At 34.0% G+C, this 16,300-nt stretch overlaps 1 protein-coding gene across 2 annotated transcripts in view; it reads left to right on the forward strand.

The window, feature by feature from the left end:
• The window catches only part of LOC121738491 (aryl hydrocarbon receptor nuclear translocator-like protein 1), a 158,082-nt gene that overhangs the window by 130,741 nt on the left and 11,041 nt on the right, over window positions 1-16,300 (forward strand). For both annotated transcript variants that reach the window (XM_042130572.1, XM_042130571.1), the window contains exon 7: window positions 12,079-12,326. In XM_042130572.1, the coding sequence (XP_041986506.1) occupies window positions 12,079-12,326 (248 nt within the window). The remainder of the gene's footprint in view (window positions 1-12,078; window positions 12,327-16,300) is intronic.

Below are 16,300 nucleotides of genomic sequence, written 5' to 3' on the forward strand. Positions count from 1 at the left end.
GGGAGTTTTAATTCTCGAATACGTACAATTTTGAACTCGGTTTTATCTTTTTAGGGTTCCGTACCCAAAGGGTAAAAATGATACCCTATTAATGAGACTTCGATGTCTATCCGTCTGTCTGTCCGTCTGTTTTTCTGCCCCCAGGCTGTTACTCAAAAACCGCTATAGCTAGACTTCTGAAGTTTTCACAGATTATGTATTTCAGGTGCCGCAATAATAACAAATACTCAAAACAAAATAAAATTAATATTTAACGGGGCTCCCATACAACAAACGTATTTTTTTGTCTTTTTGTACTTTAATATTAAATAATAAAATTAAAATACAATAAATAATAAAGGGGGCTCCCATACAAAAAACAAATTTTTTCCCTATTTGCGCTCTATATAACGCTACAGAACCCTTCGTGCGCGAGTTTGCACTTGACCGATTATTATGAAAATACAGTTTTTCCGTTAGTTTGGACACAGAATATATAATAGTACCTCTAGAGTAGGCACAACCCGTCTCTTTTTTGTCTATTTTTGAATTGCGAAACCTACCGGTGAAATTTCCTGCCGATGTTGAATAGGAATGGATTTCGAAGATTCTTATCGCGTCAAATGTACGTTTCCCGAAGGAATTTTCCGGTTAAATTTATGTAATTATGTAAGTACAAAAGAAAATTTCTAATTCGTCACAATCGATTAGAGCAAAGTGTGAAATATTGATTACGTTATACGTATAAATAATGTTATGCCGCAAGATTTCATACTTTACAAGCGGCCCGGTACGTGCTTCGCTACGTATAAAGTGAAATTTTAAAAATGGAACCTGCTGGTACTGTCCCCTGAAAAACTTTCAATTTCACAGCAAAATGATCCGCCATTCGTTAACGAGATGAATTCATTTGTTACAAAAAATGTCATAAATGAAGAACCACTCGACACACTTCACATAACTGCAAAATGTGAAATGTTATATTATATGATAAATAAACAACCGTTCGATCCATTTTATGCAAACTTCACATATTTAAACCATCTACTAAATAGTCCGAACAAAGCCTAAACATTTGGATTGCATAGGTGAGCCCTTTCTCGAGTAATAAAATTACAACGAAAAGTTTTTGATATTCGAACCAAAGTATACTTTCGGATTTTACAGCGATAAAATACACAAAATTTCATGTCAGAATAATGAAATCAAACACAACTATAAAATCTTTCATGTTGCATTCTCTTTAATTAAGTATGGGTAGTCAATTAAGTTAGGCAACAGGCAATTTCACCCCTACGCGCGTTTAAATTTATTTTGCCTGTGACAGGACCCGTATCCCTTCGACATAAGAGTCATTTAAACAATTTTCGTGGTTTTAAATGTTTGTGATCACTTATATTATTCGTAGCTTATTTTAATGATGCACTCAGCAGAGAAAATTATTGCACAAAACGTTATCATAGAATATGAATTTTATATTAATTAACTAACTAATTTATTATTAACTAATTAAATAATGCATGCAGTTTTTCCCAGCAGGTACCGTTCCCAAATAGTCTTCGTTGTCTGTCCGTCTGTCTGTCTGTCTCCAGGCTGCATCTGTATAACCACTATAGCTAGACTTCTGAAATTTTTACAGATTGTGTATTTCTCTTGTTGCTATAACAAAAAATACTAAAAACAAAATAAAATTATTAAATAAGGAAGGTTCCCATACAACAACCGTCATTTTTTTTTTGCTTTTTTTACTCGATATCAATAATCGTAACAAGTAGGCACTTGATATTTTCACAAAATCTTTAACTGTATGGTTTTCCTTCCTGACGCTATAACTCCAGAAAACACGTACCGATTTCCACGGTTTTGCATTCGTTGGAAAGGTCTTGGGCTCCGTGAGGTCTATAGAAAAAAAATCAGAAAAAATTTCAAGAGAAAAGCAGGAAAACAGGGAAAGTCATTTTATGGCAAAACAACGTTTGCCGGGACAGCTAGTAATTAATAAAAAAGTCTGTGAAAGTTTCAGAAGTCTAGCTATAGGGATATAGCTAGACTTCTGAAACTTTCACAGATTGTGGTTTATTGCTTTATGTTGTTGCTATATCAACAAATACTAAAAACAATTATTTTGTTTTTAAGCACCCCTTAACCACCCAAACACAACAAACGCGATTTTTTACCTTTTTTGCTCTGTATCAATCAATAATGACTTCACGTAGGCACTTGAAATATTAAATTCCGCCACGAAAAAAGTTTGAGAACCGCTGACTCACAGCCTACAGGAATAGGGTCGGGCCCTTTTGGCAGTCAGTTGACTGTAGGGTTTGGATATAACGAACGTCCTTTCGGCTAGCCCTGAGTCCTTCGGAAAAAGATTGAGTCCCTATAGAATATTATAAAGAAACAATTCGTTAAATGAAGTAACAGTGAATGAGTAATTTTTATGGTTTTTGTGTTTAAATTGTTTGTTGAAATACTAAAATAGTTTTCTTACATTAACTTTATGAGTGTTTAAAACCGTGATCATAATTAAGGTTTGTGACCGTAAATTACTTTTAATTAAGGATTTTTTTTTATTAGGAAAGGTATAAGTCTAGGGATGGGTAAGCTCTGTAGTATTTACTCAGACCAGAGTAAATACTCAGTAAAAATGAATTAAGATACATATTATTATGTCTTAATAAAATTTTACTGAGTAAATACTCAGTAAAAATTAATTAAGATACATATTATGTCTTACCGACTCTGGCCTGAGTAAATACTACAGAGCTTACCCATCCCTAGGTAGGTATAACCTCTTCTTATTCTTCGCGCATTAAAATACTTTGATAAAAATAAAAAGAACCTATTCTTCTCTATATCTTTTATCAAAGTATTTTGACAAGTCTTTAACAACTTTATTTTTACAACCGTCAATTACTAGGACTGAATGTGAAAATTTTGTAAATTTGTAAATTATGTGGTTAAGAAAAAAAGCTTTTTTAATAATCGGCCAAGTGCGAGTCGGACTCGCGCACAAAGGGTTCCGTACCGCTATAGAGCGAAAGCAGGCAAAAAGTTGTGTTTTATGTATGGGATATTTTATTTAATTTTACCCTTAAGTAAATAATTTATTTTATTTTTATTTTTTATCAATTATTACAGTTCACATAATACAGTTGAAGATTTTGTGAAAATTTCAAGTGCTTACTTGTTACCATTATTGATATCGAGTAAAAAAGGCAAAAAATCACGTTGTATAGGAACCCTCCTTATTTATTAATTTTATTTTGTTTTTTAGTATTAGTTGTTATAGCGGCAACAGAAATACACAATCTGTGAAAATTTATTTTTGAGATACAGCCTGGAGACATCGACAGACGGACAGACAGACAACGAAGCCTTAGTAATAGGGTCCCGTTTTTACCCTTTGGGGATGGAACCCTAAAGGAACTGAAGATTAAAATTGGCCAAACGCGCGACGGACTCGCGCGAAGGGTTCCGTACCGTTATAGAGCGGAAGTAATCAAAAAATTGTGTTTTTGTATGGGGTTGGGGGCCTCCAAATATTTATTTGCGAACGGAACCCTAAAAAGGCTAGTTTTAAAATATTTTCGAAAAATAATACTCCCCACACCGGTTTCGGTGACGGTGGCCGGTTTCATTGAAACCAGGCCAGGTACGTAGGAGTAATTTTATAGTGCCCAAGTGTGTGCGCAGTACACAAGAGCACTCTCTATTCCTTTTACTCTCATAACCCAGTGGGACGGAAGACCGACACGACTGGCGAGAGATCAGGCGCAGGACCGACTTTTTACATGCCCATCCGACGCATGGATCATATTACTTGTCAGACAATCAGGTGATCAGCCTGCATTGTCCTAACCAAACTTGGAAATAACATGTTTCCAACGCGGGATTCGAACCCACGACCTCCGGAGTCGAGAGCGACGCTCTAACCACTAGACCACGGAGGCGTTTTCGAAAAACAGGTTATATCTAGAAAAAGAAGTACAAAGACCCAGTCCTATTTATAATAGTATTTTATAATAGGGGAGCCCAGAGTGCCATTAATGATGCTCGAGCGTCGCGTCATGGAGACCTAGTTAGTTTTGTAGATTAGGTTATACGGAGAAAAAAAACCAACGTTTTTAATTTTAGTTGTGTTCTTAAGTTTAATTTTTTCGAGATAAAATTATCCTATGTCCTTTCCCGGGATCCTAAAGTATCTCCAAATCAAATTTCAGCAAAATCGGTTCAGCGGTTAGGGCGTGAAGAGGTAACAGTCGGACAGACAGACAAATACACTTTCACATATTATATAATATTAGTATGGATAGTAGGGGAGCCCAAAAGCGGATTTCGCAACATGCTCGAGCGTTATAGTATAAACAACAGCTGTCGAAGACAATGAAAACAGTGAATCTCCGATAAACAATCAACGGCCGTACTTAGAGAAAAGTTTTCTGTCTTGATTAAGAGGATACACCAGGGGCTAAAGAAATGAAAAAAAAGTACGTGTAATATCTATAGCTGTCTCCCTTACCTCGAGCCTCTACCGCAGAACGCGATAGAGACAACTGCAGAAAATCCAGAAAATCAACGATTCATTGTCCCCTGATTCCTTCTCCAAAACTTAACCGATCTAAGTACTTTTTTTCATTTAAGATTAAAAAAAGGCTTAAGCTGTGTTCCTATGTTTTGCTTTTTTTGTATAATCTAGCCAAATCTGTTTTCTGGACCTTTGAACACCGCGGAAAATCTGGAAATTTTTTTGGGTTTTTGAACGTTCATATCTTATTTAATAATTAAATTATGAAAAAAAAGAAAACATAGGGACATTGTATTAGTGGTCGTAGATATTCAGGAAAAAAATTATAACTCTACTAGCATTATCCAGGGAGGAAACAGGGGACAACGTTTATATGGAAAAAAGGGCGGTGTGGACTCCTCTTAAATTAGAGTTGAGTAATGTAAAGTGCAGCCGTTAGTATAGTCTGTAATAATTTACAGACTACTAACGGCTGCAGTTAATCCTGCATTGGTAAAATAAGTAGTATATATAACTACCTCGTCTATTAACAATAATCCCCCACTGTAAGGCTGGCCGTACACACGTTTTCCGAATTCGTTATCTGTATTCGAAAATTCAAATGCATGGAATCAGTAGAAAAATACATACGACGAAAAATCAGATTTTACGAAAATTAAAATAATCTCTAAGATGAATGCACCGTTTTGAAAAGAAATGAAATATTCGTAAAAATATACATCTTTGTGATTTTTTCTATCAAGAAAATTTTAAGATATTTTGAATTCACTAATATTAACCCTCGCAAATATAATGTAGTATTTATGTTTAAAAATTAAACAATTCGTAGCTTATTATCCAGTATGAAAATGAATTATTCTTATAATATTATGATCTTTTATAATATTTTATTCTGCTTTAGTCGCCCCCTTAACTGGCACATAGGTTTGCTATTTAGAGTTCCGTAGCCAAATGGCAAAAAATGAAACCTTTATAGATTCGTCATGTCTGTATGTCTGTCAGTCTATCCGTCCGTATGTCACAGCCACTTTTCTCCGAAACTATAAGAGCTATATATTGAAACTTGGTAAGTAGATGAAAAATCGTATTGAGGTACCTCATATAATTTTTTTCTAACCTGAATAGTTTGCGAGAGAGACTCTTCCAAAGTGGTAAAATGTGTGTCCCCCCCTCTAACTTCTAAAGTAGGGGCATGATAACTGATAAGTCTAAACAAAATATATATGATAAAAACTACTAACGAAAATTAGTTTCAACGAGATCTAGCAAGTAGTTTTCTTTTCATACGTCATAAATGTTAAAAAAAAACAACCATCAGAACATCAACCAGTATAACCAACAAATTTTTTTTTCATCTAACCTGCGTGTGCGTAGCGTGTGGGGTATTTATGGATAAGTGTTTAAAAATCATATTGAAGTTTCTAATATAAATTTTTTTCCGAACACGGCGTATTACACACGCACGTTTCGAGTGCAAGCCAGTGCGTTAGCGAAAGAAAAATCGGTCAAGTGCGATTTGGACTCGTGCACGAAGGGTTGCGTACCGTTAATGAGCAAAAATAGGCCAAAAGCAAACGAACAAACTAATATACCTACTTTATTGTGCACAAAAATTACAATAAAATTTAAGTAATATAAACAACAATTATGATAAATCAGACATGTACACAAAGGCGACCTTATTACTTTGAAGCACTTTCTTCCAGGCAATGTTGTGTTTTTTTGTGAATGGAATTCCCCTTAAATATTTCTTTCATTTAAATTTTGTTTTTAATTTTTATCTATATTAATATTATAAAGAGGTAAACTTTGTTTGTTCTTTCTTCTTTTTTATTCTTTCACCATTCGAAAGCTACATTATTTACGAGTAACATAGGCTACTTTTTGTTTTGGAAAATATAGGGTTCCGTAAAATATTTCAGTTTTGCGGAAACAACCAGAAAATTTACTTATTTTGCGTACGCTGCCTAAACTATAAAAGATAGAACTATACAATGTTCCAAGTAAATGTAGATCTTATAAATATCTACAGAAATGTCCGCGATATACTATACCTATCTATTTCAAGTGAAGCACAACAACCATTTTTTTATTTAAAAATCTTGATTTTTTTTACTACATATAAACGCATTTATTTTACTCATGCTAATAATTCTTATCAAAATATAATCTTTTCATCGCTAAGTACAGTTTATGTAGATTATATTTGGTCTTTGAATGATTAAAATTGGACGTTTGGTTTAGAAGTTGTGGTGAAATTAAAATATTGCGATTTACGCCCGTTTCGAAGGGGGCGCTACCAATGCGGGGCGCTCGCGGGAGCGGTATCAACTACATACTAAATTTAATATTATTTAAGCGACTTCCAAAAACGGGTAGTAATGAATATAAATTATTTAAAATGAAAACTACTGAATAGATTTTAATCATTTTTTCAGTAACATAGGCTATAATGTATTTTATACCCGTGCGAAGCTTGGGCGGGTCGCTGGTTGAATATATAATTGTGATTTTTGTGAAAATTTCAAGTGTCTACCTGTTGCCATTATTGACATGGAGAAAAAAAATGGCCAAAAAATCATATTTGTTGTATTATTGTCCCCCTTAAACATTTATTTTATTTTTAGTATTTTTTGTTATATCGGCAACAGAAATACTTATATCTGTGAAAATTTCAGAAGTCTAGCTATAGCGGTTATTGAGATACATCCTAGAGACAGACGGACAGACAATGAAGTCCGAAGACTCCGTTGTCTGTCCGTTGTTATTGCTAATATGTAATATTATTATTACTTATTACTAATAACAGGGTCCCATTTTTACCCTTTGGGTACGGAACCCTAAAAATGAACGTTTCCGCTAGTCTCACGGAATTTCAAAGAGAAATTTTTCATTAGGAAATCGAATACGCAAAACGTGCGTATGCGGCCGGCCTAAAGGATTGTCCAATATAGGCTTCAAAATTCCCAATCGGGACACTGAAACAAAATTGGGTCCTTTGAAGTCTTTGTGTGACCGGTTTTGATGGAATCACAGATTCTGTTTAATACCAATAGGTATTCATTTTGTGACAAAAGCAAGTTATAAAATTAATCCTAAATGTATACTCGGAAAATAAATAAACGTGTTTTTTGATTGAAAATATGAGTGGATGTAGTGGGTAACTAACATTTTACAACATAAGAGTAATAATTATAGGTCTACCAGAATCTGATGGCAAAAAAGGGAGAAAATAAATTGACTCTAGCAATACCGGGGTAATTGGAATAAAGCATTTTGATCCTTTTTTTCTTATAGCGGCTGATTCTGTGTGTGATACATGCAAATTTAAAAATTTATCCAATGATCAAGGATATTTTTTGAAAATCTGCTGTCAAAAATTGTCATCAGATTCTGGTAGACCTATACTTAAGTACTTATTTTTCCATCTTAATTTAAGTAAACCTTAAAACTTACCTCATTCATCATGTATGTACCTAATAAATGCAGCTACATAGATACAAAAATTATTTGATTTCAAATTATTTTCCTGGTCCTAAAGCTTCCATTTATGCAAAAAAGAGTCTCAAATTGCGTAATACTTACTTATTTAACACTAGCTGATAATTTTCCCATACAGAGGTGAATAAAAAGTTACTCTTTCAGCGCTGCTACTTTAACAGCGATCTCTATATTATAGGGGACCCATACACACTCTAAAGTATTATCACTCAGTTTTATAACACCCTGTATAAATAGTTGTATAAATAAACATCATAGTCCTCTTGTATAGTAATGATACCAATCATGCACGGGTCGGATTTTATTAATTCTGTAACTCTTTTGAATAAGCAAAATATTGCTACGCCGTAGAGGGTCTACGAAGATTAGAAATATTTTAATCTTCGTAGACCTTGAACGAAGATTCAAAATACTGTAGCGGTATACTGCCGTGCAGACACTAAAGCGCAGTAAGTGCAAAATCATGATTCGGAGAAAAACGCATTTATAGTTTAAAAACGTAAAAAAATATATTAAAATGTATTTGTTTCGTTCTTTTTCAACTTTATCTCAAAGGGAATAACGTAAACTTAATCCTAAACGTAAAGAATGCCCTGAAAACCTCCTGAATAATTTATTACAGGCATTAATATTTTTAGAGCCCCTTTACTGCACAGAAAAAAACCGAGAATTACATATTAAAACGCAGTAAAAAAGGTGCATTACTGCACTTTGGTTTGTTTTGTGTTCTGGAACATAAAAGAAGTAGTGCATACAAATAAAACAGCATAATAATTTAATTATGAAAATTTTATTTTTAATAATCAAATAGGATGCGTTTTTCATTTGAACTTCGTTTCTAAGCTAAAAATTTATTAAAAAATCTGCATTTTTGCATAAAAAACTAACAATCATTATCTCCTCTTAGTACGTTAACATCGTTATTTTAAAATAATGCTTAAAACTGTAAATACCTAGTACTATATTTAAAAAAAATACCATTTTTATGTGAATTAGTAATACTAAGCACTTACATTATACAGTCAGTCCATAATTGGCAATGAAAGGAAAACAAAAATCTATAAAATGGTGGAACTGAGAAATAAGTGGTATATAATTAATAAGTAACAAGACGTTTACGAAATAATCAGTCTTATCAGGGCGTATCTTATGCTATAATACAGGGACATAATCTTATGGTATAATATCTAAGCGTCTCTTTTTACTTTAAAATCTATCCAAGAACTCCTGCTCAATACAACTACATATTTTCTATAACATGTCAAGCAATAAATATTTTTTTAACTAATAAAATTTATTTTTTAAAAATTATAATCGGCCAAAATTAAGCGATTACACTTATGGTTAATTAATATGGCGTCATTTTAACCATTTTTGATATAGTAAAATCTAATATTGACCTCACCATGCAATAATAATCATTATAATTGAACATCAAAATACGATTTACAATAGCCTGCAAGTACTTATATCTTTTTTATAAAAGATAGTTGTACGAATTGCATACATACAACTCTTTCAAAGAATGCTATACAAATACTGCATTTTAGTAAGTAGTATAGATTATATCAATATAGCAATTAACTTTTTAAAATGCAGTTACTGCATTTTAATTAGTAATCACTAGTACTGATTAAATGCAGTAAAAACTGTTTGTATTGAGTTAACATATACTGCGTTTTAATTAGGTTTTCACGTGACTGTGTGTGTATACGGAACTATTTAAAAAACAGTATTTTATTTGTATTTACTGCGTTTTAATCTAAAATCACAAAAAAAAAATCTTGCAGCAAGTGATTTTACTGCGATTTATATAGCAATAATGTCATTTTAGCGGTAAAATGTGGTCGTTACTGCATTTTCAAAAAACTTTATGGTTAAAAATAAAATACTTCCATTTAACATAGGATAATGTGAGTAAGCCAGAAATAAAGAGAAAAAAATGTAGATTTAGAATATATCAAAAACGGAAAATCACCAAAATGCGCCTTACTGCGCTTTAGTGTCTGCACGGCACTATAGTACTACTGTATATACTGTATATTATGACTTGTATTAAGAGGGCCACTGAAGCAAAATTGATGTTCTTATAATTCATTTTTAGGGTTCCGTACCCAAACGGTAAAAACGGGACCCCATTACTAAGATTTCGATGTCTGTCCGCCTGTCTGTCCATCTGTCTGTCTCCAGGCTGCATCTTAAGAATTGTGTTAGCAGCTAGAGAGTTGAAATTTTCTCCGATTATTTGTTTATGTTGCCGCTATAATAACAAATACTAAAAAAAAATCAAATATTTAATGGGGGTTCTCATACAACAAACGCGTTTTTTTTTTGCTTTATATCAATAATGGCTACACGTAGACACTAATTGAAATATTCTCAAAATACTTATTAGTTAGTATTTGTACTTTAATAATTAATAATAAAATTTAAAGCAAATATATTTATGGGTTTATTTAGTATAAACCCTTAAATATATTTGCTTGTTGCCTTGACAAAAAATACAATTTTTTCCTATTTTTGCCCTTAAGTGGTACGGAACCCTTCGTGCGCGCCCCGGCTTCATACAGGTAAAAAACATAATATAGCCTATGTCACTCACTGAAAAGATGATTAAAATCGATCCAGTAGTTTTGATTTATATTCATTACTGCCCGTGGCCCGCATCCCTCTTCAATCACTCTATCTATTAAAAAAACGCATCAAAATCCATTGCGTAGTTTGAAATTCTTGCTCGTTTTCACCAACATCTAAAATTTAGGTGTCCCTTAAGCCAATATAAGGGGCACCTAACGTCAGTTTTGTTTTCACCGACGTTTAAGTGACACCTAAACCATAATAATTTAGGGGGTGGATTGACAACCCCGTAACTCTTAGGTGACGTATATTTTGAACAAAACAACCTATTATGCGATTCATCCGTCAAACCATTAGGTGACGTTTATAATTTACGGGGTGAATTGACGACCCCATAGACATAATATATACTGTCGGACGACCCCGACGACGACGTTAGGTGACGGTTGCCTTGGCAATGAATCTGTTATAGAATGGCCGTCTGATATTTTACTTGTAAAATAGCGAACTTCTATAAATATACATATTTATCACAAATCTTCCTCTTTCATCACTATTAAAGAGAAACACATCTATTAAAGAAAACCGCAATGAAAGGGAACAAAGGGACATGAGGGCAGAAAAAACGACTTCGTTTTACTATGTAGTGTTATACGAGTACGTCACCTAAGAGTTACGGGGTTGTCAATTCATCAAGAACAAAACTTGCATTAGGTGCCCCTTATCACGGACGTAAAAAAAGTACCTTATATTGCCTTAAGGGACACCTAAATTTTAGGTGTTGTTGGTGAAAACGGGCACATTCATACAAAAAGGGATAAAGAGACAGAGAAAGCGACTTTGTTTTATACTTTGTAGTGAAAATAAGTTACGAATTGTTTCACATATTTTCATATCAATCATAGATCTATACTACATTATAATATCTGAAAGACGGGCACAAACGTGAAGGAAGAAAAGCAATGTTATTTTTTTGCTTTATTCACCCCCATAAGATTTTTGTGTTTCAAATGAGACAAAAATGACCATAACTAGAATTTAAACATGTCTCTTTACATCGGTTTGGGCGTAAAAAGGTAACAACCCTCTTCACGCCCAAACCGATGAACAGATTTTTCTAAAACTTTGTATGGAGATACTTTGAATCCAGGGAATCGATATTACTTTTTATCCCGGAAAAATGTACGGTTCCCGCGTGATAAACTACCTTCCGCACAACGGTGTAGCGGGCGTCATCTAGGACGTAAGTAAAAGTACAAGTTGGAGCCGGCTACATGAAGTTGCAGCAGACGACGTGTCGTCACGAACGACTGGTGTCGCTGAATACTACGAATAAGTGTCGCTAGCTTCGTGTCGCTAGCTGCCGAGGAAATTTCATAGAAATACATACAAACCAGTAGTGTCGCTGCGACACGTCGCTTGCGGTTGCTTCATGTCGCCCGCTGCCAACCGGCACCTTAAATCTAGTCATAACATAAAAAATATATTTGCAGTGTACGACCAGAATCGTCTTGTCGGTGAGTCCTGCTACCGGCTTATGACGAAGAACGGACAGTTCATATACATGAGAACGTGCGGCCAATTGGACGTGGATCAAGCCTCGAAGGCTGTCACCAGTTTCGTCTGCACCAACACCGTGGTCGACGAAGCAGAAGGGAAGAGACTGATCAAGAACATGAAGAAGAAGTTTACGCTCATGATGAATAACAGCGAGGATACGGGCAGCGATGAGGAGATCAAGGTAAGGAATAGGTTTAAAGCAAGATTAGGAGGTCTAAATTAAATATATTAAACACTTATGATCCCCGCAACTCCGTTGCGCCTAAATTCGTTTATCGCGCGGGAAACGTACATTTTTTCGTGATAAAAAGTATCCTATGTCCTTTTTTGGGACTCGAAGTATATCCGTACCAAATTTCAGCAAAATCGAATCAGCGGTTTAGGCGTGAAGAGGTAATAGACAAACAGACAGACACACTTTCGCATTTATAATATTAGTATGGATTGAATTTGGAGAACTAGTGTGAAGTAAAAAAAATGCCGTTTATTTACAGAAATGGAGGCTAGGGCCGGAAAAATGATTTCAAATTAAAAAAAAACTGTGGATTTTATGTGTAGCTTGTTCAAATTATAAAGAAAAAAATAATTGTCTGTATGTTATAAAATGTAAGTTATTGTGTTATTCCACTCACGTTTTCATTTACTTTTGATTCTTTGATGCAAACATTTAACAAAAGAAATAAAAAGGGTTTAGTCAAAAAAGCAAAAGCTTTATAACGGCCTTACCACAAAAGATTTAAACATCAATAATTGAACAGTTGTTTTGAGACCATTTTTACTGAATGTTTCTCTAATCAACAAACTGTTGAACTCAACAGGTGTTTAAATTTTAGTAGTAAGACCATAGATTTGTGTTAGACACAACATAATATTATTATCATTATTTTTTAGTAAAGTCATAGTATAAATAATAAAACATAGTGGTCTTTTCATAAAATAAAGCGGCTTTTGTGGTTTAAAACTTCAAAACTGCACAACGGATATTGATACGGTTTTCTTTAATAAATTGAGTGATATAAATGAAAAAGGGTTTCTAGTATACGATAAAAAAATGATGATTATTATTAAAGATTTTTGTATGTCCCGTACATACATTGATAAGATCAAGAAGAAAATTAGAGTGGCTCTCAAATAATACAAGTTATAACTAATTACAAACTAAACAAATGCAAAAAATTAAGATTCCAATACATTGTACCAAAATATTTGTTTGCTATATTTGAATCTAGATAAAAACTAAAGGAGATAGCCCAATTTTTACGATGATTCTCTTTATAGCTAGGAAAAGTAGCTTGTTCCTAAAAAAAATAGATTCCCTGGGAAACTGTAATAACTTTCTTCGAGGCAAAGTCGCAGGTAAAACCTAGTTAGTAGCTGAAAAATAAAGGAAATATATTTAACAATTATTATTATTAAATAAATTATTGCGCAATATTCCTAGAATTTTCTCTCTCTCTCTCTCTGTATCTGCATCTCTCTCTAACGATTAGTTGTGGGCGTTTCCCGTTTGCTGAATTTCCGGGAACTCAATGATATTTAACTGACCTTGCAGTCAAAGACTATTTAGTGCTAGATGTAGGCATTAAAGAAAGAGTACAGTGCTCCCAAATTAATAATGCGCATGGAAATCTTCGCTAATTATTGTCGTAATCACGAAAACACCCGAATCTATGAAACTTGCATTCTGCACCTTGTTCAAAGGAAATAGAAGTAATTTATATTATATAGCCGGTGGCTGTCCGCTGTCGCCGGTCCGTCAATAAGTGCTTAACTCACCGGGAAGCCATCGCGGCGTTACCATGGTAACGGCCAAGCAACGTTAGGCGCCTCTACGTCGCTGCAAAGAGTTTTTTGCTTAAGGTTAAGTTTAAAACAGTGCTTGCAGCGACGTCTTCCGACGCTCGGTAAATAGGACCGTTAACAAAAAATTACGAAAATTTATACGCGCATTATCACTTTGGAAGCACTGTACTAAATTAATATATTTTTTCAGGTTTGTATTGTTTATATTGTAATATTAGTATTATGTGCTGGATGCTGCAGGTATATGCGTCACAAGCAAATGTATGTCGATTAATTTAAACTACATAATATTATTATTATATTTATGTAGTTACCACGCCAAACCAAGCGTTTAGGCGGACGGATTTAAATGGTGCCTTATTTTATTATGCTTTGCGATTTTTTAATATGCTCAAATGTCGATTATTAATAATTCTGCGTAAGCGAAATTTGACCTTTGCGAATTTGGTTTCATGTTTAGATTTTAGAAGCGAGCTATGCAACAAAAAATTGTTTCTTTTGAAAATTCTAGGAGAAAAACAAGGGGAGTCACTTTATAGTGATAACTTTTATGTGTAAGATTAATCAGATTTGGAACAAACAATCACAGTCGTAATTTTACAATTATTTCTATCCGTTTGTGTTAAATCCGTTGTTGACAACAAAATACAAAAATATAATTTTTAAGATTTCCAACAAAGCTTACTTTCCTCGTGGAGTCTTCACTCGTACTTGTGTAAAATATATAATATTATCCTAATTAACCGACCTCCAAAAAACGAGGAGGTTATAATATGTTCAGCTGTGGATATTTTTTTTTACAAATTAGGATTATGTGCATTCCGTAAAATATGGAACTTTTAGAAGAAAAGTTATGTCGCCTCTGCAAAAATTCATTGAATAAGCTTTGGTACTTAGCTTGTTGCATCGCGATCAGTGCGCAGGACAGAACTATAAGCTGGAGACTCCGCCTATAAATCCAGGCAGCCCGGGTGCAATGAGCGAATGTGCATTGATTACTTTTTTCCCCATTTCACAAAACTCAACCCTGCTGCACTGGGGATACGATGCAATTTTCCAAACTACCCTCAGACGCATACATCCATTTACTTCCTAGCTACATGCACTTTGGCCAAATCCAAGCTTTCCGCGCTCAAACGTCACTCTGGGTTCCGCGCGAACGGTCGTCTCCCGGTAAAACTTAGGAATAATTTCATCCCATTTTTCATCATCATTACCATCATCATCTCACGCGCATAAATTTTCGAGATGTGCAAAAAACACAACTGCAAGTGGAAGAAGAAATATTTCGTTTTGATGAGGAGTTGTATTTTTTTCGGGTTCGTTTTTTTAATTTTTTTGTGTTACGTCGTTTGTTACAAGGATCGCGCTAACTACATGCGGGGCCCGCCTAGGCGATATTAAGTGAAGTGAAGATAAAAGTGAACCATTATCTTTCTACTCGTAGAAATTTCCTTCTCTTTGGAGCTGATAAAATATAATACTGCAAAGGGAAAATCCTATAAAATAAGAAAACAAAAAAGTTCTAGTTTACAAATTCTTTGAGAAAAATCCTACAACTACAATAAAAGATGACAAAAGCAGATACTCTTTTCTAAATACGACGAAGAATTGAGGAATCGCATAACATCGAACTCTTAAAGTTGCGAACTTCGAGGAAAATGACAGTAACTCAGGAAAAGGACAGCGACTTTCGGATACGACACTACGGGTTTCGGTAACAACACTGCGGGTTCCGGCAACAACACTACGGGTTTCGGCAACAACACTGCGGGTTTCGGCAACAACACGGCGAGTGTCAGCAACACCACTACATAGCAACAGTAGATTTTGGTTACAAGTAAATGATTTTCTTCAACCAAGACCGGTATGTGATTTGCCTTACCGTCGGTAAACTTTGACCATCAGGTGAGCAATTAAGAATCTAACCTTATTTAAATGAATCACGGCGTCAAGAAGAAAATTATGAATTTGTGGAAATATATCCGTCATGAATAAATTGTTTTGATAAAATGTATGATGAAAGTAGGGGAAATTAAAAACTAAGCCGTTTTTTTTTATTAAAAAAATCAACAAGATTGTAACTTGTAAGCAATTATCTACGGACAGATAACTTATAGTTTACATGGGCACCGAATATTTTTTCGATTAGAAATTTTAAAAACTTTCCTGTTTATTTTACATTGTTACATTCCGTTCTTCTCAATTCTCATATTTCACATCCTTCAGAAATTCTAAGAGTTTTTAGTTCGCGAAAAAAAATTCTGTCCCATAAAAGGCGGATACAAATAGTATTATTAACAAACATAATAATCAATAATATAATAAGATATTATCAAATATAATATATAT

This window comes from Aricia agestis, chromosome Z, assembly GCF_905147365.1.
Source record: "Aricia agestis chromosome Z, ilAriAges1.1, whole genome shotgun sequence".
Lineage (NCBI taxonomy): Eukaryota > Metazoa > Arthropoda > Insecta > Lepidoptera > Lycaenidae > Aricia > Aricia agestis.